At 67.3% G+C, this 21,518-nt stretch overlaps 6 protein-coding genes across 7 annotated transcripts; 1 reads left to right on the forward strand and 5 right to left on the reverse strand.

The window, feature by feature from the left end:
* Nucleotides 1-3,264, reverse strand: ELAVL3 (ELAV like RNA binding protein 3). Of its 2 annotated transcripts, none has more exons than XM_062511860.1 (7): nt 3,256-3,264; nt 2,259-2,538; nt 1,809-1,912; nt 1,480-1,633; nt 999-1,215; nt 502-540; nt 1-369 (listed from the first exon to the last, which is right to left on the reverse strand). In XM_062511860.1, exons 1-7 carry the CDS (start codon nt 3,262-3,264, stop codon nt 45-47), a joined length of 1,128 nt encoding a protein of 375 aa, XP_062367844.1. In that variant the 3' UTR covers nt 1-44. The 2 variants fall into 2 exon arrangements, with proteins under 2 accessions (XP_062367844.1, XP_062367845.1); XM_062511861.1 differs by lacking the exon at nt 502-540 and having other exon boundaries at nt 2,259-2,426; nt 2,487-2,541.
* An 855-nt stretch (nt 3,265-4,119) lies between these two features.
* Nucleotides 4,120-8,583, reverse strand: ZNF653 (zinc finger protein 653). Its single transcript, XM_062511735.1, has 10 exons — nt 8,215-8,583; nt 7,593-7,636; nt 7,122-7,331; nt 6,227-6,592; nt 5,816-5,850; nt 5,669-5,772; nt 5,264-5,381; nt 5,037-5,151; nt 4,679-4,778; nt 4,120-4,577 (listed from the first exon to the last, which is right to left on the reverse strand). The coding sequence occupies exons 1-10, from the start codon at nt 8,541-8,543 to the stop codon at nt 4,475-4,477; spliced, it is 1,524 nt and encodes a 507-aa protein (XP_062367719.1). The 5' UTR covers nt 8,544-8,583; the 3' UTR covers nt 4,120-4,474.
* A 456-nt stretch (nt 8,584-9,039) lies between these two features.
* Nucleotides 9,040-11,456, reverse strand: ECSIT (ECSIT signaling integrator). Its single transcript, XM_062511847.1, has 7 exons — nt 11,310-11,456; nt 10,511-11,183; nt 10,076-10,299; nt 9,926-9,980; nt 9,591-9,739; nt 9,405-9,507; nt 9,040-9,317 (listed from the first exon to the last, which is right to left on the reverse strand). Exons 1-7 carry the CDS (start codon nt 11,370-11,372, stop codon nt 9,043-9,045), a joined length of 1,542 nt encoding a protein of 513 aa, XP_062367831.1. The 5' UTR covers nt 11,373-11,456; the 3' UTR covers nt 9,040-9,042.
* Nucleotides 11,457-12,361: 905 nt separating this feature from the next.
* On the forward strand, nt 12,362-15,991 carry CNN1 (calponin 1). The gene is made up of 7 exons (XM_062511737.1): nt 12,362-12,577; nt 14,108-14,229; nt 14,534-14,600; nt 14,689-14,826; nt 15,143-15,253; nt 15,338-15,484; nt 15,755-15,991. Exons 1-7 carry the CDS (start codon nt 12,515-12,517, stop codon nt 15,989-15,991), a joined length of 885 nt encoding a protein of 294 aa, XP_062367721.1. The 5' UTR covers nt 12,362-12,514.
* A 361-nt stretch (nt 15,992-16,352) lies between these two features.
* Nucleotides 16,353-17,383, reverse strand: ELOF1 (elongation factor 1). The gene is made up of 3 exons (XM_062511897.1): nt 17,078-17,383; nt 16,743-16,813; nt 16,353-16,645 (listed from the first exon to the last, which is right to left on the reverse strand). The coding sequence occupies exons 1-3, from the start codon at nt 17,191-17,193 to the stop codon at nt 16,581-16,583; spliced, it is 252 nt and encodes an 83-aa protein (XP_062367881.1). The 5' UTR covers nt 17,194-17,383; the 3' UTR covers nt 16,353-16,580.
* Nucleotides 17,384-18,119: 736 nt separating this feature from the next.
* On the reverse strand, nt 18,120-21,518 carry ACP5 (acid phosphatase 5, tartrate resistant). The gene is made up of 6 exons (XM_062511738.1): nt 21,513-21,518; nt 20,902-21,006; nt 19,611-19,868; nt 19,400-19,527; nt 18,565-18,916; nt 18,120-18,356 (listed from the first exon to the last, which is right to left on the reverse strand). Exons 1-6 carry the CDS (start codon nt 21,516-21,518, stop codon nt 18,120-18,122), a joined length of 1,086 nt encoding a protein of 361 aa, XP_062367722.1.

Consider the following 21,518-nt stretch of genomic DNA (forward strand, 5'->3'; position numbering starts at 1 on the left):
GGTGACGGGAGACCCCCGTCCCCGACAGGGGAGGGGGACAAACCTCAGGCTTTGTGCTGCTTGGTGGTCTTGAAGGACACCTGGAGCACGCGGTCTCCCAGGCGGTAGCCATTGAGGCTAGCGATGGCCATGGCCGCCTCCTCGTAGTTGGTCATGGTGACGAACCCGAACCCTTTGCACTTGTTGGTGGCGAAGTCCCGGATCACCTTGACGTTGGTGACGGCGCCGAAAGGTCCAAAAAGCTGCCACAGGACGCTCTCGTCCGCCTCCGGCGCCAGGTTGTAGACGAAGATGCACCAGCCAGGACTGGGGGTCCCCAAGCCCACCCCGGCCAGCGCCGGCACCGCCTCGATGGCCAACGGTGAGAACCTGGGCAGCAGCGACAACGGGCTGGCCTGGGGTCAGTGGGGAGGTCCCGGGGGTCCCCTCCTGCACTGTGGGCAGGTTTGGGGGGGATTTGGGGGCGTGGGGGGGTTCAGGGAGTTGGGGAGGGGGTGTTACCTCTTGACGCCGTAAGCCACGTTCAGCAAATTGTCCAGTCTGGAAGGGGACAAGATGATGTTAGTGGGGGACGGCAAGGGGTGTCCCTGGTGCCGGGGGGGGGGGGGGGGGGGGTCCCACAGCCGTGCCCACCCCTTCTTCCCCCAAAATCCACCCTCTGAGAACTCCTGGGATCCTTGGGGTTTCTGTTCCCTCCCTCAGACTGTCACAGGACCTCCAGTGCCTCTGTTGCCAGGGGTGTCCCACCCCTCCAACCCTCCAGGACCCACATTCCCAACCCCCCAGCCCCCTCAAGACCCCTGACCCCTATTCCCAGGGATTCCTCACCCCCACCCCCCCCCCCCCCCCCAATTCCCAGTACCCCCAGTGCCTCTGTTCCAAGGGATATCCCACCCCTCCAGGACCCCATTCCCAAAGATATCTCATCCCCCCCATCTCCTCCAGCCCCCCTGACCCCCCAGGACCCCCAGCCCCACCCGCAGCCCCCCGTCCCTCACCGGAAGCGCTGCGGGGGGGGGTGCAGGGCCCCGTAACGCCGGGCACCGGGGCATAGGCTCAGCAGGGTCCCCCCCGATTTCTGCCCGGGGGTGTTGGCAAACTTGACCGTGATGGGCTCAGCTGCCCCGAGGGGCTTCTGCCCGTGCAGCCCCCGCACGGCCTCCTCGGCCTCCACGCGCTTGTCGAAGCGGATGAACCCCACCCCCCGCGACACACCTGTGCAGGTGACACAGGGATCAGGGACACGCCCCCTCCCAAAAACCCTGTCCCACCTCACGGTGCCCGGGAATGTTCCTGCCCACCTACAGAACCTTAACTCCCCACAAGGGGAGTTCCACTCCCCAGGGATGTCCCACCCCACAGAACCCCCCAGGATTGTCCCACTTCCCCCAGGATCCCCAAGACTCTCAGCACCCCCACCCCAGGTGATTTCCCACCTTCCTAGGTGGACTGAGCACCCCTGGGCACACCTGGACCCACCTGTGACCTGGTCCACGAGGATGCGGGATGTGATGATGCGGCCGTACTGGGAGAAGAGCTGCTCCATCTCCTTCTGCCCCATGGCCTTGGGCAGCCCGCTCACGTACAGGTTGGCATCGCGGATGGAGGCGGAGCTGGGCCGGGCGTAGGACACCTGGGGGGACAGGTGAGCCCTCGGGACCCCCCAGGGGACAGCGGCATCGCCCACCACAAACTGCCCCCTAAATGACCCAACAAGTTCCCCCCCCCCCCCACCCCAAAGGACTCCCAGGCACCGCCCCTCGCCCCAAAAGCCCCCCCAGGTGCCCACCCCCGTGTCCCCAGGGCACCTTGATGGTCTTGGTCTGCAGCTTGAGGCCGTTGAGGGCCCCGATGGCCCTGTCTGCGTCCCCGGCCTCCACGTAGTTGACGAAGCCGTAGCCCAGGCTCTGCCCTGGGGCACCGTGTCACTGTCACCGAGGGTGGGGGGTGGCCCTGTCCCCTGTGTCCCATCCCTGTCCCCACCCCTCTCCTCAAGATCCATGTCCATCCCACCAGTGGATCCCTGTCCCGTGTGTCCCCGTGGACCTGTGGGGGGCCAGGGACACCGCGGTCACGGCGACAATGAGGGGACACCAAATTGTCCCTGATCCCATGGTCACAGTCTATCCCTGTCCCCGCAGCTCCCCGTGTCCCCTCTCCCCATGTCCCTACATCCTATGTGTCCCACACCTCACATCCCCCTGTTCCCTCTCCCCCTACGTGCCACCTGTCCCTGTCCCCTTGTCCCCTGCCTGTACCGGTGACCTTGTCCCGGACGAGCTTGCAGGACTCGATGTCCCCGAGGCTCCCGAAGAGGCTCCTCAGCTCCTCCTGGCTCATGGACTGGGGCAGGTAGTTGACAATCAGGTTGGTTTTGCTGTCATCTGTCACGGGTGGGGGACCCGGAGGGGCCCCGTTGGGCAACGCTGCCGCCACCCCTGGGCCTGGCACGGCCACCACGGGGACGGGGACGGGGACAGGGCCACAGCCTGATGGCCCCGCGGTGCTGGGAGCTTGGGCCTCCACCGTGCTCAGGATCTGCTGAGGGGGACAGGGGGTGTCACAGGGGGTCACTGCGGGGACGTGGGGGCGGCGAGGGGACAGCGACAGCGGGGACATGGGGGCGGAGACAATGGGATTATGGGGACAGCGGTGGGACAGGGACAGCGGGGACAGCGAGTTGGTGAGGACGGGGAGGGAACAGGGACACGTCGGGACGTGGGGACAGTGAGGGGACAGGGCCAGTGGGAGGCGGAGCCATCGGACGAGGGGACAGTGACACCCCGGGTGGGGCCATGGGGTTGGGGGGGGGGGGGACAATCCCCCCATTGTGCAGCAGCGCCCCCGCCCCTTCCCCCCCTCCCCAATAGCGCGGGGTGGGTGACAATGGCCCTTTGTCACCGGGTGATGGGGACACCCGGGGCCACCAGCCACGGCCCCGGCGGGGAGGCGACACGCGGGGACAGCGACACACGTGTTTCGTGCGACCCCCCCCCCCCCCCCACCCCCAAAAACAGCCGCAGTTTGGGGAGGGGTCCCCGCCCCTCCCTTGCACACGCGTGTCCCTGCAGGTGCCACACGCGTGTGACGCCGTGTCCCCACCCGAGCGTGGGGAGGATTTGGGGGGGGGGGGGGGGGGAAAGAGACACGAAAAGGAGGGCTGGGAATTTGGGGAGGGGGGGCACGGGAGGGTTGGGGGGGGTGTTGAGGATGGAAGATTTGGAGGATCCCCGCAATCCCCATCCCCATTCCTACCGTCACCATCGCGTCGCCGGGATTTGGGGAAAAGGGGTAGTGGGGGGGTGGGGGGGGGGAGGGGGCGCGGCCGGCCGAGGGGGCGGGGGGGGGCCCCGCACGGCCCCGAGGGCTCGGGGGGCCCGGGGGGAGCTCCGGGGGTCGCGGCGGCGGCACCGGGAGCTGCGAGCGGTGGCCCCGTCGGTCCTTTAAACGTCCTTGGGCGGGCGCGAGGCGGGGCCCCCCCAAAAACCGCCCCCCCCCCCTTTCCCACCCCCCACCTCCCGAGATGGTTCCGTCCGCGCCCCCCTCCCCCTCCCAAAAAGAGGTGGGTCAGCCCGGCCCCCCTCCCCCCCCCCCAAAAAAAAGAACCGCCCCCCCCCATCCAGGGCTTGGCGAATGGGGGGGGCCCGAAGCCCCCTGAGACCCCCCCCAAGGCCACGCCCACGGGAGGAGGAGGAGGAAGGACGGGAGGAAAGGAGAGAAGGAAGAAAGAGGGAATGGAGGAGGAGGAAGAGGAGGAGAAGGAAGGAGAAAGAGCAGGAAGGATGGTGGAGGGGATGGAGGAAGAGGAAGATGAAGGAGGACGAAGAGAAGGGACGGAGAGGAAGAGGAGGGTGATGAAGGCCGCGGACGAACAGGCGCAGCCTCCGCCGCTTCAGCACCGGGGACAGCGCCGAGATCGAGCCCGGTTCACCCGAGGGGCCGCTCCGGACCCCCGAAATTGGGAGAGGAGGGGGTGGGGAGCACCGGCCAGGACCTCCCCCCAGTGCCCACCGGGACCCCCTCCCCAGACCCCCTCACCCCGCCCCCCCTCCCCCCCAACCCCCACCCCGACAGAAGCAGCAGCACAAAAAGTCCTGATTTTAATGGATTGTGGGGGTCCCGGAGGGGGTGGGAAGTCCCCAAAATGTCCCCAGACCTCCTCCAACACCCAGGTGTCCCCAGGGAGGGAGAGTGACAAGCGAGAGTAAGGAAATAAATAAAGGTGAGGGGGGGAGGGCAACAGGGCCACCTGGTCGGGGTGGGGGGAGCCACAGGGTCACCTGTGAGGTGGGGGGGACATACAAGGACAGCCCTGAGCTGAGGGGGTCCCTCAGGTGCTCAGGACGCCCCCCCCCCCCCCCGCCTCCAGGTGATTCTTCTTCACCTCCAGGTGCAGCTTCAGGTACATCGGGGGGTGCTGGCGAGCAGGTGGGGGCCCAGGTGAGTCCAGGTGAATCAAGGTAAGGGGGATCCCCTACGTGCCACGAGGCTCAGGGTGACTCTTGAGCCCCCCGTGTCTCCTCATGTGCCACGTCAGGGACGCACGCTGGCGGCAGCGGTATCCACACACCTCGCACCTGCGGGGGCAAGGTGGGGGTCAGGTGTGTCTGGGGACCCCTCCTCACTCTTTTGGGGGGGGGGGGTTTCAGTCCTTGGGAAGACCCCCCTTGTCACTCACTGCAGGGGGGTCTCCCCAGTGTGCGTCCTCCTGTGCACTTCCAGGTGGTTCTTGCGCTTGAAAGACTTCCCGCAGGTGTCACAGGTGAATTCCCGCACACCTGGGGAGGGGAGGGGGGATGTGGAACACCTGGGATGCCGAGGACACACCTGGGGGATCACCTGAGGGGTGTACAGGTGAATTCCTGCACACCTGAGAGGAGGGGGGGCACACCTGGGACACAGGACACACCTGGGAGCTCACCTGAGAGTGACCATGTGCCAGCACAAGGGAGTTGCCCAGGTAAAACTTTTTGTCGTGAAGGATTTTGGGAGGACAAAGGGGAGAGTTTGGGGGTCGCACACACCTGGGGCCTCACCTGAGTGGACGCCCATGTGCCGGCGCAGGTGATTTGCCAGGTAAAACCTCTTCCCACAGCCGGGCTGGGGGCACACCTGGGTCCGGCCCTTGCGGTGCACCAGGTTCACGTGGTTCTGGGGGGGGAGGGGGGCACATGGGAGGTGAAGGGTGTGGGGGGATGTCTAGGACAGGTGAAATCTGGGACAAGTAAGGGGTGTGGGGGGGTTCTCCCCCGTTTCCAGGCACCTGGAAGCTGCTGAGAGCGCTGAACTCCTGCCCACAGCCGGCGTAGGGGCAGGTGAGGGGGTCGGGGGGGTCCTCTGGGTCTGGGGAGGGGTCACGGCCCCTCCTGCTCCGCCGGCGCCTGCAGAGCCTGGCGTGAGTCCCCCCCCCTCCCCAAAAGGTGGGGGGAGGGACAGGTATTAGACCAGCCTTACCTGAGGCTTCCTACACTCCCCCAAAATTACCCCCTCCCCCAAAAAAAGTCGTCCTAAATCATCCTGAACAAAACACTCCCCGAACCCCAAAACCTTCCCAGGTGTTCCCCCTCTTTCTTCACACACTCAGGTAACCTGACCCCCCACCCCCAGCCAAGTACACCCTAAATCCGCCCCCCAAAATGACCCCTGAGCCGCCCCCCTCCCCCCAGACCTTTCTGGCTCTTTGGGGATCTCGTAGATTATCGTCGACACCTCGGTGTCCTCAGCTGGGGAAGGGTCCCGGGGGGGCTCCCGGGGGGGCTCTGGAGGGGGGGGCTCAGCGGGGGGGGGGCAGCTCCTCCTGCTTCAGCCTCAGCACTGGGTCCTCCTCATCCTCCTCTGCCATCAGTGGGGCTGGTGAGACCCCCCCCAGCACCTGACTGACCCCCCAAATCCACCCCCATTGCCCCAGTCCCCCATTACCCCACCCCATTCCTCACCCCAAATCCCCCTGATCCCCCATTCCTCACCCCAAATCCCCCCTGATCCCCCATTCCTCACCCCAAATCCCCCCTGATCCCCCATTCCTCGCCCTGATCCCCCATTCCTCACCCCAAATCCCCCCTGATCCCCCATTCCTCACCCTGATCCCCCATTCCTCACCCCAAATCCCCCGATCCCCCATTCCTCACCCTGATCCCCCATTCCTCACCCCAAATCCCCCCTGATCCCCTATCCCTCAGCCCAAGTCCCCCCCCCCATCTCCAATTTCCCCCAAATCCACCCTTACCTGTCTTAGGCAGGTGAGGCTCCACAGGTGGGGCAGGGAAGGATCCCCCCCCTTCCAGCAGCACCTCGTGCCCCCCCACATCGAGCTGGAGCCCCCCCAGGGCCTCGTAGCCGGGCCCAGCCAGGATGAGGAGTGGGGGTCCCTGCAGGAGGGTGGGGGGACCACCCTCATCCAGCCCCCCCCGGGCAGGGAGGGGCAGTGGCAGGGGGACACAAACCACGGCCTCCAAGGCCTCAGGGGGGGCTGGACCCCCGGGAGGTGGGGCTGGCACTGCAGGACCCCCCCCTGGTGCTGCCTCTGAGCCAGAGCTGCAGCCCCCCGAAGAGGAGGAGGAGGAAGATGAGGAGGAGGAAGAGGAGCCGGGGGCTATGGAGGGAACACGGAGGGTTAAGGAGATTCCAGCCCCCCTGTCCGGCTAAAGAAATCCCTCATTAGACCCTAAAAAATCACACGGACCATCCAAAAAATCTCCTCCCAGACTCAAAACACCCCCAGAAAAATACTTGGGTTCTCCCCAGAAACCCCCAGACCTTCACCTCTGCCCATCCCACACCTCCTTCACCCCCAAAAAATGCCCAGCTCACCCCTAACTCCGCCCAGACCCCATCCCAGCCTCTCAGCCCAAACATCATCTCCCAAAACCCACCCACGTGACCCCCCCAAACCCCATCCCCATCCCAAAACCCGCCCGCGTGACCCCCCAAACCCCATCCCCGCCCCAAAACCCGCCCGTGTGACCCCCCAAACCCCATCCCCGCCCCAAAACCCGCCCGTGTGACCCCCCCAAACCCCATCCCCGCCCCAAAACCCGCCCGTGTGACCCCCCAAACCCCATCCCCGCCCCAAAACCCGCCCGCGTGACCCCCCAAACCCCATCCCCACCCCACCCTCTGACCGTCATCGCCGTCGGAGTCGCTGAGGGGCCGCAGGGGCGAGTGCAGGTCCTGGAAGTAGCGGTGGCCACGCTCACATTGCCACACGGCCGTGGTGTAGAGCCCCACCGAGGGGTCCAGCTCCGCCAGGCGCGGCTCGTACGGGCAGCGCTGCCGGTGGTCCTCGTACCAGATCACCGCGTGCCGCAGGCAGTTCACGTTCCGCCGGCGCCCTGAAGCACCCCAAAGTCAGGTATGGCCACCCCAAAATCAGGGTCAGCACCCCCAACAAAGTCAAGTACGACACCCCAAAGTTAGGTACAGCCTCCCAAAAGTCAGGTAGAGCCTCCCCAAAGTCAGGAGCAAAACACCCAAAATTAGGGGCAGCACCCCAGAAGAAGGAGCAGAACCCTCAAGGTCAGGTATGGCACCCCCAAACTCAGGGGCAGCCACCCCAAAGTCAGGGGCAGCACCCCCAAAGAGCACGGACTCACTTTTCTTGCGTTTGGGCTTTTTCGGGAGCTGCTCCCAGGGTTTGCTGTGGAGAGAGAGGGCGTGGGAGAAGGGGAAGGGGTTTCTGCAGGACGCCCCCGCGTTCCTTCTCCTCCTGCACCCTCATCCCAACCTTTCCCCTTCCCTTTCCTCATCCTTCATCATCCCCCCCAGCCTTCCTCCTCCTCCTTCTCCTCCTCCACCCCTCCCCTGCTCCTTCCTCCTCCTCTTCCACCATTCTCTGCCCGTTCTTCATCCTCAACGGACCACCAGGAACAACAGGGAGATGCGGGAGAGGGAGAGAGACGGGACAGGAACGGGGAAGGCGAAAGAGGATGAGGAAGAAGAGGATGAGAAAGGAGAGGATGAAGAAGAAGATGAGGTAACAACCCTTCAGCACCGCGGACAGCGCCACGCCCGCTTCCCCTGAGGCCCGGGGCCGCCCTGCGCCCCCAAAATCTTGACGGGAGGGACACCCCCACCCCCTCCACGACCCCCGGACCCCTTCCCCACCACCCCCCAAACCCTCCGCTGGTGCCGCCCCCTCCCCAGCACCCCTTCCCCTCCCCTCCCCTCTGATCCCCAGACCCCTCCGCTAATCCCCGCGGTGCCCCCCGCGCTCACCCGCGCCGCCCCGCGCGCTGTCCCCGCTCCAGCCCCAGCAGGTAAGCCGCCAGCTTCGCGTCGCTCCATCCGCTGCGGCGCCGCAGCTCCACCCAGGGCCCGTGCGCCTCGCCGAGGTACACCCGCCGCACGTCGTACTTCTTGCGCGACTCCAGGCGCCGCCGAGCCCGGTCCGTTTCGGTGAGGCGCGGCCGCCCCCGAGTTTTGCGGCTCCCGCCGGGGTCGGAACCCCCGGGACCCCCGGGGCCGCCGGGGCCGCCCTCGGTCGCGCTCATGGCGCGGCGCGCTGTGATGACGTCAGCGGCGTCGCGGAGCAGCTCCGTGTGCATGCGCGTAACCCGCGTTGATTTTTGGTTTGTTTTTTTTTTTTTTTTTTGGGGGGGGGGGGGGTCCCCCAAAGGGGGTCCCGGCACATCTCAGCCCTACCCCAGGTATTGAAGCGTGCAAGTACCCCCAGCTGTTTTCTGGGGACCCCCCCAAAATTACTGAGACCCCTCCCGACTCACCATGTACCCCCTGAACCCACCATGGACCCCCCACCCCCCCAAATTGAGAGGCTTCCAGTACCCCCCCAATTGCCCCCTGAGCTCCCCAACTCACCCAGAACCAACTGGGTTTGTGGGGAATGAAATTGGGAAGGGGAAATGACCACCCAGCACCCCCAACCCTCCCCCTGGGCCCCCAAAATCCCCTCCTGTGATCACCGGGTTTTGGGGTGCAGCACACAGGAGACACAGTCCCCCCAAGACCCCTCCACGGCCCCTCCCAAACTACCCCAGACCCCTCAAAACATGACACACCCTCTACATCACAACACCCCTTTATTCCTCACTGCTTTTTGGGGGGGTCTCCCCCTCGCTTCCCCCCTTCCTGGCCCTCAGGGGGTTCCAGCGCTGCTGCCGGGGGGGTCCCCGTGCCCAGCTGTGGGGGCTGGGGGCGCTCATGGGGGTCAGCAGAGGGGTCCCCCCCATCAGTGAGGCGGAAGACAACGGGGGTGCACCCCAACACCGGGTTCTCCTCCTGCAGCCCCGAAATCCACCTGCCCAAGGTGTGTCGGTCACCTGCTCCCGCCATGCACAGGGCGAACACGGGACCTTCCTCCACTGAAGACAGGAGCAAGCAGGTCGGGGGGGAGGGGGGGGGATGCAGGTGATTTCCCCACAAACTCACCCAGCCCCTCCAAAACTCACCTTCGTCCACATCAAAGTCCTCATCGTCCCAGGGGCCGCGCTCCAGGTCCAGATCCAGGTGCAGCGGGAAGTAAAAGCTGCGCTCGGGGTCTGGGGGGGGGTCCTGAGGGAGCAGGGGGTGGTTTCTGGAATGTTCTGCGGGTGGGGGAGCCCTCTCAGAGCCCCCCCAGGATCCCCCGGACTCACCCTCAGGTGTGGGGGCAGAGGGTCCCCCCGTAACACGAAGTATTTCAGGAGGGTCCCACGGAGCCACAACGGGAACGGCCCCTCCACGAACACCGGGCGGGAAGGGTCGTGCTGGGCCAGGAGCTCCCGCTGCTCCGGGCTCTGGGAGCCTGGGGACAGGGGGACAGCTGGGGACAACCGAAATCCACCCGAGGGACCCCAAACCCAACCTCAAACCCCCGCACAGAGACCCCCCAATGAACCCCAAATCCCTCCCAAGGGACCTCAAACCCTTCAAACCCTCCAGGGTACCCCAACATCCCCCAAGGGACCCCTCCAAGACCCCCAAAACTCACTGACAATGTAGGGCTGGACAGAGCCTTCATCCTCCCCTGTGTCCGGCACGGGCCGCTGAGGGATGGGGACACAGGGGTCACTGCAAAGACACCCCCTGTCCCCATCCTGTGTCCCTTTCCCTCCCGCTGTCCCCCTCTGGGGGTCCCTACCTGGATGACAGTGACGGTGGCCCCGGGGTCCCCGGCGATTCGGTGCAGCCCCAGGCGTGCGGTTGCCAGCCCAGGTGGGGGCAGCTGTGGGGGCAGCGGGTGGGGGTCCAGGTGGCGGAACCGGGGCAGCCAGAACATCATCCTCTGCACCTTCCTCACCGGGCGGCTGCGTGGCCCGAACACCCCCAGCAGCAGGAACCGCGTCTCGGCATCCGGCATCACACCTGGGGACATCGGGGACAGGTGACACGGGGAGGTACCAAGGGACATGGGGGACATTGAGGGGACGCAGGCTGGAAACCAGGGGAAGACAGAAACAAGGAGAGACAACACCGAGGACACCTGGGGACACAACAAAGCGAGGGAGGAGGACACACGGCAGGACAGGGGGACCCTGAGGAGGAGATTCCCACATTTCCCACCACCACCACTCACCGTATCTCTCCATCTGCTCCAGCACCTGCAGCCCGCACTCCTGCTGCCGCGGGAAGGGGAAGAGCAGGCGCTGCACGGGCCCTCGTGGCACCCACGGCCCGCGGGGCAGTAGCCGCAGTAGCCCATTGTAGGCACTCAGGCTGCGCTCCACGCCCAGCGCCGGCATGGCCGCCAAGGCCGCCTCCACCAGCGCCAGGCGGCCCCCGCGGGCCGGGGGTGACCGCTCCATGTCCCGCAGAGCCGCCTCGAACGCCTCGGGGCCGCGCCGGGGGGCTCCGGTGTCCCCGGTGTCCCCATCGTGGGGGTCCTGGTGGGAGTCGTCGTGCTGAGTCTTGTGTGAGCGGAGGCGTCGCAATGGGGCTTTGGAGGTGTCACCCCTTGAGGTGTCACCCCTTGAGGTGTCACCCCCTGAGCTGTCACCCCCTGAGCTGTCACCCCTCAGAGGCCCACGGGGGTGGTCCCAAGGCTGCGGGCCATCCTCCTCGTCCCGTATCTCGTGGAAGTGACGATGCCACGTGGAGGTTCCCGAGGTGGCGCCTCTTGTAGTGTCACCCCTTGAGGCGTCACCCTCTGCGGGGTGGCACTGCTGGGGCCTGCCAGGTCTTGGGGTCCTCGCGGTGTCACCCCCCTCAGTGGGGGCACGCGCTGGGCGCTGGCACAAGCTCCGACAGAGCTGGGGAAGGGGAAGAGAGGTCACCACGCCTGTCCCCATGTCCCCCCCCCGTGTCCCCACGCCCCCCCACAGCCCTCTCTCCCCCATGTCCCCGGTGTCCCCTGCGCCCGCCAGACTCCCCCGCACCTCTGGAACTCCGGGGCTGCCCCAGAGGCTCCGGGGCAGCGCCCGGACCCAGTTCAGCCTCATGTGGCCGGCGGTGGCCGCGGTGTCGGGGGTCACGGCCGAGTCCCGCTGTCCCCACGGCGGGTCGCACCGCTGGGCGCCGCCATGTTCGCTCTGACCCCGCGATTAGGGTCAGGGGGCGGGGCCTGGAGGAGCAGCCAATGGCCGCGCGGCTTTCAGCCTAGAGCGCGGTGATTGGCAGGGAGCGTGGGGGCGGGGTTCGGAGGGGGTTCCCCCGTGACGTCAGAGCGGGACCCCGGGATGAGCTCAGGGACGGGGATACGCGGTGACGTCACACAGGGTTTAACGATGATGTCAGAGCCGCACCGGCTGCGTTAAACGGGAACGGCAGCTCCGCCTGGGGTGGGGGGGGGTGCCCCCAAATCCTTGGAAGGGGTGGGAGGATCCTGGGTGTCCCCCCAGTCCATGGGGGGGGGGGGGGGGGGGGTGTCGGAGTCGCGGGGAGGGGGCGGGGACGGACTGGGGATGGGGGAGGGGGACATTCCCCACCCGTGACGAGTCGTGTGTCCCCCCCCGAGGGGGCGGCGGAGTCCGATCCGGTGACGGCACCGAGCGGGGGACGCGGCGGGGGGAGAACCGCGGTATCCTGCGGGGGGGGGGGGTCCCAGGTGTCCTGGAAAGAGACCCCAGGTGAGCCGGGGGGAGGAGGGGGGTCCCCAGGTATCCTTGGGGAGCCCCCGGTGTCCTGAAGGGGGTCCCCGATCGAGGCGGGCACCCAGGTGAGCCGGAGGAGGGACACGGGTGTCCGCCGGGAGGGGGGAGAGCGGGAAAGGGCTGGTTTGGGGCCGGGGGGGGGGGGGGGGGGGCGTTCCGGGACTCCCCCCCCCCCCCGGGATCCCCCCCGCTAAATGTGGAAAAAATGACGCCATCACCCGCCCAGCTGTGACGTCAGCTCGGCGGAGGTAGTGGATTGGCTGCGGCCGGCCCGGCCCGGGGGGGGGCTCCGCGCCCACCTCCCACTTTTAAAAGTGGCGGCGGCGCCGGGACGGGACCTGGAGGGACCGAGCGAGGGCACCGACCCGACGCGAGGGCACCGACCCCACCCGGGATAGCCCCGAACCCACCCGGGACAGCCCCAAACCGACGCTACCGGCCCGCCTCGACCCCCACCGGAGCCACCGAGAGCCCCCCCCGGGACCCCCGAAATGTCCAACGCTCACTTCAACCGCGGGCCGGCCTACGGGCTGTCGGCCGAGGTGAAGAACAAGGTGAGCGGCACCGAACCGAACCGGGGGGATCGGGGCGGCTCCGGGCAGGTGCGACCCTCTCGGAGGGGCGGGGGCGGCAGCACCGGGGACGGGCAGGGGTCGCGGCAGGACCCGGCGGGAGCGGGGGCGGGACCCGGCGCTGTCCCTGGTGCTGCCCCGGGAGGGAAGGGACGGGCACCGGAACAGGGGGGCGGCACCGGGGTGTCCCCCCCGGGGGTCCCACCGGGCTCCGGTTTATGGGGGAAGGTGCTGGGGCTGCCTGCGGATCTCCTCAGCCCCCGGTCCCTCCGGCAAGCGGGAGGTGACGGGCACAGGGTCCCCGGCGGCGATGAGGGAAGGGAGGGGGCGACATCGGGGTTCGCCCCCCCCCACCGTGAGTACCTGGAGGTTCCTGCCGGGCACCGGATCGTTAAGGGTTAACCCGGAATGGAGGGGGTTTGTTGGCCCCGGGGGACACCGGCAGCCCCCGGTCCTCGCGGCGGGGGAGAGGCGACGAGCACCGGGTCCCCGTGGGGATGGGGGGCCCGGGGATGGCGACACCGGGGTCACCCCCTGAGCACCGGGGTGGTCCCGCCGGTGTGCGCCCCGTTAAGGGTTAACCCGGAGGGGGTTCGGGTGCTTCGAACCGAACCCTCGGCAGGCGGGAGGTAACGGGCACCGAATTGGAGGAAGGGGCGACACCGGGGTCCCCCCGCTGTACCTGAGGAGAGGAGGGGGCGACACCGAAACGGAGCGGGAGGACACCGGGACCCCCTCCACGAACTCCGGTGGGCGTCCCGCCGGTGTCCGCCCCTTTAAGGGTTAACGGGGGGCGGTTCGGGTGGCCCGGGGGGGGCCCCGCGACGGGCGGGAGATGCCGGACACGGCGGGGGGATGGACACAGCGAGGGGGGTCCCGCCGCCGCGCACCGGCCCGTTACGGGTTAACGGGGGGAGATCGGCGGCCCGGGGGGGGCCCGGAGCCCCCCGGCCCCGCCGTGAGCCCTTATAAGGCGGCGGAGCGCGGCGGGCGGGCGGCGGCGGCCCCGGGCCGGGGCTATATATGGGCAAAGGTTCGGCCGGCCCGGTCGCCCGCGGCTCCCGGGGGGGGCCGGGGCGGGGCCGGGGGGGGGGGGTCCGGGCACCCCCGGCCTTCCCGGGTCCCTCCGCCCCCGCCCCGGCCCCCGCGGGGAAAAACGGGGGGCACCGGGGAATTCTCTTTCCTCTGCGATTCTCCGTCCTCACTCAGCGCGGCTGCCGCCTCTTCCCTGAGGGTGTCCCCAGAGTCCCCTCTATGGTGTCCCCCACGTTCTCCGTGTCCCCTTCATGGTGGGGATGTGTCCCCCCCACATCCCCCTGGCAGTGTCCCCGTGTCCCCAGAGCTGTCCCGCCACATCCTCCCTGTCCTCCTGACACCGTCCCCCGTGTCGCCTCGTGTCCGTGATGGTGTCCCCCGCATTCTTCGTGCCACCGTGTCCCCCCGGTGCTGTCCCCGTGTCCCCCCCCCCCGGTGCTGTCCCACCCCCCTGACGGTGTCCCCGTGTCCCCACAGCTGGCTCAGAAGTATGACCCCCAGCACGAGCGGGAGCTCCGTGCCTGGATCGAGGGGACCACGGGACGCAGGATCGGGGACAACTTCATGGACGGGCTCAAGGATGGCGTCATCCTCTGCGAGTACGACCCCCGACCCCGTGTGACCCCGACTTTGTCCCCAGCCCTGGCACTGACCAGGCTGTGACCATCCCCGGACCCCTGGGATTGAGTCTGGGATGAAGCTTTTGGACTTCACCCCACTTTTAACCCTACCCCTCACCTGGGCTGACTCCTGACTCTCGACCCCTGCTGACCACAACCTTGTCCCCAGCACTGGTGTTGACCCTGTCCCCCCTAAACCCCACTCCTGGCTGGATTCTGGGGTCATCCTGGGATCACCACTGACCTCACCTGTGCTGACCTCACCTGTGCTCCACCCCTCTAGGCTCATCAACAAACTGCAGCCGGGCTCAGTGCCGAAGGTGAACGAACCCGTCCAGAACTGGCACAAGGTGAGGGGAAATCCCAAAAATGGGGGTTGGGGAGGCTCTGGGGCAGGGCTCTGATCCCAAATCCGGCTCGGAATCCCTCCGTGTGCAGCTGGAGAACATCGGGAACTTCCTGAGGGCCATCACACGCTACGGGGTGAAGCCCCACGACATCTTCGAGGCCAACGACCTCTTCGAGAACACCAACCACACCCAGGTCCAGTCCACCCTCATCGCCCTCGCCAGCCAGGTGACCTCCCTGGGGGTGGGATGGGGTCCTGGGGAGGGTCCTGGGGGGATCCTGGGGAGGTTTAGAGGGTCTTGGAGGTTCCTGAGGGTCCTCACGTATCCTTGGAGGACACAAAGCCAAGCTTTGCTCCCTCACCTGGTGGGGGGGATGCAGAGGGGATATTTGGCATCTAGGGATGGTATTTGGGGTCTGAGGAAGGTACTTGGGATCTGGGGAGGGTTTTTGGAGTCTGGGGAGGGTTTTTGGGCATGGGGAAGGTATTTGGGGTCTGGGGAGAACCCCATGAGCCCCCCCCCAACCCCACGGTCTCCTCCAGGCCAAGACAAAGGGGAACAACGTGGGGCTGGGGGTGAAATACGCAGAGAAGCAGCAGCGGCGCTTCCACCCCGAGAAGCTGCGCGAGGGCAGGAACATCATCGGGCTCCAGGTGACATTTGGGGACACCTGGGGACAACGGGGGGGGTGATCACAGCGTATGGGGGACAGTTGGTGACGCTGTCGCTGTCCCCAGATGGGCACCAACAAGTTCGCCAGCCAGCAGGGCATGACAGCGTACGGGACGCGGCGGCACCTGTACGACCCCAAACTGGGCACGGACCAGCCCCTGGACCAGGCCACCATCAGCCTCCAGATGGGCACCAACAAAGGCGCCAGTCAGGTGGGGACACGGGGACATTGTCACTGCAGGGGGACACGGGGACACTGCCAGCCCAGGGGGACACGGAGAGGGATGGCACCAGGACACGTCGATGCCCTGGATTAGGGTGACAAAGAGACTTTGGGGGGACAAACAGAGGGGATGAACACCCCGTGAGCAGCAGGGGGAGGACGGAGCGACCCTTGACCACACCCTGCACCCCTCGGGGTGGCCATGGCCACTTCGGGGAGTACCCACGGCCACCACCCCGAGCCGGTTCCTCGTGGCCAGGCGGGGATGACGGCGCCGGGAACGAAGCGTCAGATCTTCGAGCCGGCTCTGGGCATGGAGCACTGCGACACGATGACCATCGGGCTGCAGATGGGCAGCAACAAGGGAGCGTCCCAGCAGGGCATGACGGTCTACGGGCTCCCACGCCAGGTGTACGACCCCAAATACTGCGGGGGCCCCGAGCTGCTGGGCCACGACGGCTACGACGGCCACGACGGCCTCTACAACTCCCAGTAGCCGCCGGCCACGCGGCCGCTTGCACCCCAACACCACCGCTCGTCACCGGCCTCACCGCGGAGCTGGCACCGGGGTCGGCCCGGGGAGGGGGAAACTGGCACCAGGCTCGACCTTGGGATTGCTCCTGGGGGGGAAATCCGGCCTCCCAAAGTGGGGAAACAATCCCGGGATCGGCCCTGGAATCGGCCCCAGGGGTGGGAACAGTGCTGGGATTGTCCCCAGGGTCAGGCCTGGGGGGAGTCGGCCCCGGGGGGGTTCGGCCCCCGCCACGTGTGAAGCCACCGAGGCACAATAAAAGCCACACGCAAAGGTGACGCTGCTGTGGGGGACACTGAGGGACGGCAGGGACAAGGGACACCAGCACAGGGGTGTTTATTGCAGGGCAGCTCTCCCAAAACGAGTCGCGCCTGTCCCGACGTCCCCACGTCCCCCGGGGGACAAGGACAAGTTTCAGGTCCTGGGGGAGAAATGTCACCCAGCCCACCGGGTCCTGGGGGTGTCACCGGGTCCTGGGGGTGTCACCGGCTCCCGGGGGCTGTTGTCACGCCCCCAGGGGTTTGGGGACAGGGCAGTGTCCCCTCCCCGGGTGTCACTGGTTGGCGGCTTCGCAGGCGTCGATCCAGTCGCTGTAAACGTCCACGGGCTCCGACAGGTCTGGGGGGGGCCGTTAAGGCTCCAACACGGATTTGGGGGGAGGGGGGGTCCCGGTGGGTCCCCCGAAGGGGTCACGGGGGGGTCCCGGTAAGGATACAGGTGATGGGGGTCTGGAACTCCTCCAGGCACACGGTACACGAGATCACCCCGGTGTTCCGGGCGCGGTCCCTGCGGGAACAGGAGAGCATCGTGACCCCTCCGGGCTCTGTCCCGACTCCCCCCGGGACCGTCCCGTGCCCCGAATCCCCCCGGGGCCGTTTCCTCTCGCTACCGTGACACCGCTCCCCGGTACATTACTCCCGCTCCGTGTCCCCGTCCATGCTCCCTCTCTCCGTTTCCTCGCCGGGTTTCTTCATCGCGCTTTCCGCGCTGCCGCCCATCCCCGCGTCCCGTCCCCGGTATCCCTCCCGCTCCCCGGTGTCCCCCGCTCACATCTTGACGTCGCACGATTTCTCGTGGTTGCAGAAGGGACACGTGAACTGCGTCTCCAGCGTCCCCGTCATCTTCTTCTTAGGCGGCGGCTTCCGCTTCGACTTACGGCGGCCCATGGCGGCCGCACCGGAGCCGAGAACCGGGAACGACCTCGGTACCAGGAACGACACCGGGATCGGCCCCAGGAGCCGCCTCGGAGCGGCCCCGACCCGCTGCGGGACGTGCCGGGGGCGGCTCGACCACGCCGGGACCCTCCCGGTTCCTCCCGGTTCCTCACACCGCGCTCCCGCCGCGTTCCCGGAAGTGCCGCCCCTCCGCCCTCAGCCAATCAGCAACGGGAACAGCGCGCTCTGCCCCACCTGACTCGGAAACGCCCCTCTCATTAGTTGATGGACGCAGCGCCCCAGCCAATCACCAGCGCGGTGCCAGGGTAGTTGTCCCGCCCTCTAGGTGATGGGCGTGCCGCTTCAACCAATCATCAGCGCGAAGGGCGTGGTTACGGCGCTCAGACTCCGCCCCCCCGCAGTTTTGGGGAGAATCGCGGCGGTTTCGGGTCCGTCAATGGCGGCCGCGCCGTTCAAAGGGTTTATTGGGGTCAGTCGGCACGGGGGCAACCCGCCCGGGGGCCGCAGTGTCCCCCCAGCTCAGGGGTCATTGTCCGCAATGTCCCCCAAGCCACGGGGGTCCCCCCGCGGACATCGGTCAGTGTCTGGTCCCCAGTGTCCCCCAAAGGGGTCAGAGATCGCGGCGTGTCCCCCAGGGAAGGGGTCCCAGTGTCCCCGAGGGGGATTCAGAGATCAGCGGGTGTCCTCAGGGAAGGGGGTCCCTCTGTCTCACTTGTCCCCAGTGTCCCCAGGATGGATTCAGAGACTGGGGGGGGGGGGGGGGGGGGGGGGTCCCTCAGTGTCCCCAGGGAGATTCGGAGATCGCGGGGTGTCCCGCAGGGAAGAGGTCCCAGTATCCCAATTGTCCCCAGTGTCCCCAGGATGGATTCGGAGATCAGGGCTTGTCTCCCTCCCAGTGTCCCCAGTGTCCCCGGGGCTCAGAGGTGGCGGGGGGGCAGTGTCACACGGTGCAGGACACGCCCGGTGGCCTCCAGGAAGGTGACAGTGACCGCGCTGGGCTCCAGGCGCAGGTGGGCGAAGCCGCCGGGGCTCGTGGGGTTCCCGAAGAAGAACCGGAGGGACCCGGGGGGCACGGAGCCATCGTGGGGCCGGGAATCCTCCATGAAATTCCCGGCACCGCTCAGGATGTAGCCCACGCCCCCTTCCTCCAGGTACTGCGGGAGAAAAGGGGGGATTTAGAGGGGGACACACCTGAAGGCCCCACCTGGGGTCACCTCCTCCTGCCCGGACAGGCTTTAAGGGTTCCCCGCACACCTGGGCACCCCCACGCCTTGGGGACACCGTGACGCTTCGTGGCGTCCCCGCACCTTTGGGGCGGAGTTTGGGGCGGGTGTCCCTGCACACCTGGGCTCTCTGCCTCACCTGCAGGTTGTGGTCGTGGCCGCACAGGTAAGCGGTGACGCGGTGGCGCCGCAGCAGCGGCCGCAGGAGCCGCAGCAGACACGGCGTGGGGCCGTGCTTGGCCACTGACCACACCGGGTAGTGGCCGGCCACCAGCACGAACCTGTCCCCGGCGGCCGCTTCCAGCTGTGCCCGCAGCCAGGCCAGGTGAGCCCCGGCTGCCACCGCGTCCCGGGGACCCGCGGGGACGTCCCCGAGGCCGAAATCATCGGTGTGGCCGCAGAGCAGCACCGTGTCCAGCACCAGCAGCCGCGCCGAGGCGTTGGAGCCGGGGATGTGCAGCCGCAGGCTGTAGTAAGGGTTGGGGAAATGCCTGCGGGGACACCGCGGGGACACTTGGGGACAGTCTGGGGACAGCCCGGCACGAGGGACGGGGTGGGGGAAGCGTCTGTGGGACACGGGGACACGTAGGGACATCGTGGGGATGTGGAGAGACAAGCGGGGACTTCATGGGGACACCTTGAGGGGGCTTGGGGACAATCTGGGGTCACCCTGAGGGAGCTTGGGGACAATCTGGGGTCACCCCAGCACGAGACACAGGCTGCGGTAGGGCTGGGGAAAATGCCTGCGGGACGTCAGGGCACTTGGGGACACGGTGAGGACATGCGGGGACATGCAAAGCAGGGCTGGGGACACTCGGAGAGGACTTGGGGACATCACGGGGACACCCCAGCACCGAGCACAGGCTGCAGCACTGGGGGCAGGGGCTTGGGGACACCGTGGGAACGCTTGGGGACAACCCCGGGGGATGGAGGGAGGGGGGTTGGGGACACTCGGGGACACTCGGGGACAGTACCAGCGTGGCGAGTGGTGGCTGTAGCGCAGCTGGGCGGTGACATTGCCGGCGTGGTCGTGGTTCCCGGCCATCACGTACCAGGGGACCCCGCGCAGCCCCGGGGACACGAACACGCGCTCGAAGGTGTCCTGGGGGACACGGGAGGGGACATTGGGGACTTTGGGACAACGAGGATACGAGGATTCATTGCCCCCAGGTCTTGGGGTGTTACCTGGAACCGGGGGTCCCACTCGTCCCGCACCCCCTCGTAGTAGAAGTTGTCCCCAAGGGCCAGGACGAAGTCGCTGCCCAGCTCGGTGGCCACCTGGCCCATGGCGGCCGCCGTGGCCACCTCGCGCGGGGTCACGAAGGGGGGATCGGGGACCCCCCCCCAGTCCCCCAGGGCCAGGAAGGTCAGAGCCCCCCCGTGACCCCCCCCGGGTGTCACCGCTGTCACCAGGGTCACCGTCAGCCACAGCAGCGCCAGCATCTGCGGAGAGGGGGGGGGAAGAAAAGGACGGGGGACATGGGGGTGTGACACCCACCCAGGGGTCTGGGGGTGCCACCCCCGCCCCCTCCCCGTGGGTTTGGGGGGGGTCCCCGCTCCCCCCCCCCACCCCGGGGGTCACTCACCGTCCCTGCCCGTGCTGTCCCCTCGTGTCCCCCCCACCCCCGCTCCGGCCACTCCGGCCCTTTATGGCCACAAAAGGGGAAGCGGGGTCGCCTCCCCTCCCCTCCCCTCCCCTCCCGGTCCCGCTGTCACCTGACGCCTCGCGGGGACACTGGGAGCGCGGGGGGAGGGCACTGGGAGCACTGGGAATACTGGGAGGAAGGGGAAGGCCGGCTACTGGGAGCACTGGGAAATGGGAATCATCTGGAAATCCCCCCCCGAAATTCCCCAAATCCGCTCGAGCCACGGGATTGAGGGACGGGGGCACCATCCCCCCGCCCCCCCCAAATCCCCAAAATCTCCCTCAGATCCCCCCCCCAGACCCATAAACCCCCTCCCCACTTCCCAAATCCCCCCGTGCCCCTCCCCAAATGCCCTTCACAACCCCAAAATCCTCTCCGGACCCCCCCAAATTTCACCTCCCCAGCCGGGCCAGGCGCACTCAGCGGGTAACGACAACTTTTATTTCCTTTTTTTTTTGGTTTTTTTTTTCTTTTTTTTTTTTTTTTTTTGTTTTGTTTTTTTCCGCCCCATTTTTTCCGCGGTTTTCTTTTTTTTTTATTATTTTTTTTTTTTATTTTTTTTTTCCTCATCCCGCGATGGGGGGGAGTGAAGGGGGGGGAGGGGGCCGACCCACCCCCTGGGAAATGACGTCACTACCACGTGCAGGGGGGGTGGGTGAGGGGCGACCTGGGGAGGGGGGGGTCCCCAAAATGTGCAACGCTGGTGTGGGCAGGTCCCGAGCGCGACCCCTCCCCAAAATCGCCCCCTTTCCCTTCCCCCAGGGTTTTTTTTGTTTGTTTGTTTTTTTTTTTGTGGGGGGGAGGGGGGGGGTGTCCCAAAATTGGGGTACCCAGAGATGGGGGGAGGGGGATGGGGTCGCATTGCCCGGGGAGGGGGGGGGGGGCCCATTGCTGGTGGGGTTGCGGGGGTCCCCAAATGTTGGGGGCCCCCATTGCTGGTGGGGGGCTCCAATGGGGGCCCCGAAATGGGGGGAGCCCAAAAATTGGGGGGAGTGGGGTGGGGGGGGGGGTGGGGGAGTGTTGTTTCTCGTGGGGGGAGGGGAGGGGGGGGCACTGCTGGGGGTCCCAAAAATCCGGGGGGAATTGGGGAGGGGGGGGGTCACAAAGGGTTGGGGGAAGACCCCAAAACAGGGGGGGGCCCCAATGATTGTCCCCATTTTTTTTGGGGGGGAGGGGGTCTCGGAGAGGAGGGGGAGGGGGGGGTGGAAGGCACGCGGGGGGGTCTAAGGCAAATGCGATTTTGGTCCATCTGACCCCAAAATCCGGGGGCTGGGGGAGGGGCCCGTCCCTCCCCCACCCCTCCCCCGACACCGAAATCAGCCGAAGGTGCAGAAAACCCCAAAATGAGCAAAATGCCCCCAAATTCCATTCCCACCCACCCCCCCCCCCCCCCCCATCCCGCTCCCTGTGATGGGAATTGCGGCCCCCGTGACCCCCCCACCGCCAT

The sequence above is a fragment of the Cinclus cinclus genome, chromosome 32, assembly GCF_963662255.1.
Source record: "Cinclus cinclus chromosome 32, bCinCin1.1, whole genome shotgun sequence".
Taxonomy (NCBI): Eukaryota; Metazoa; Chordata; class Aves; order Passeriformes; family Cinclidae; genus Cinclus; species Cinclus cinclus.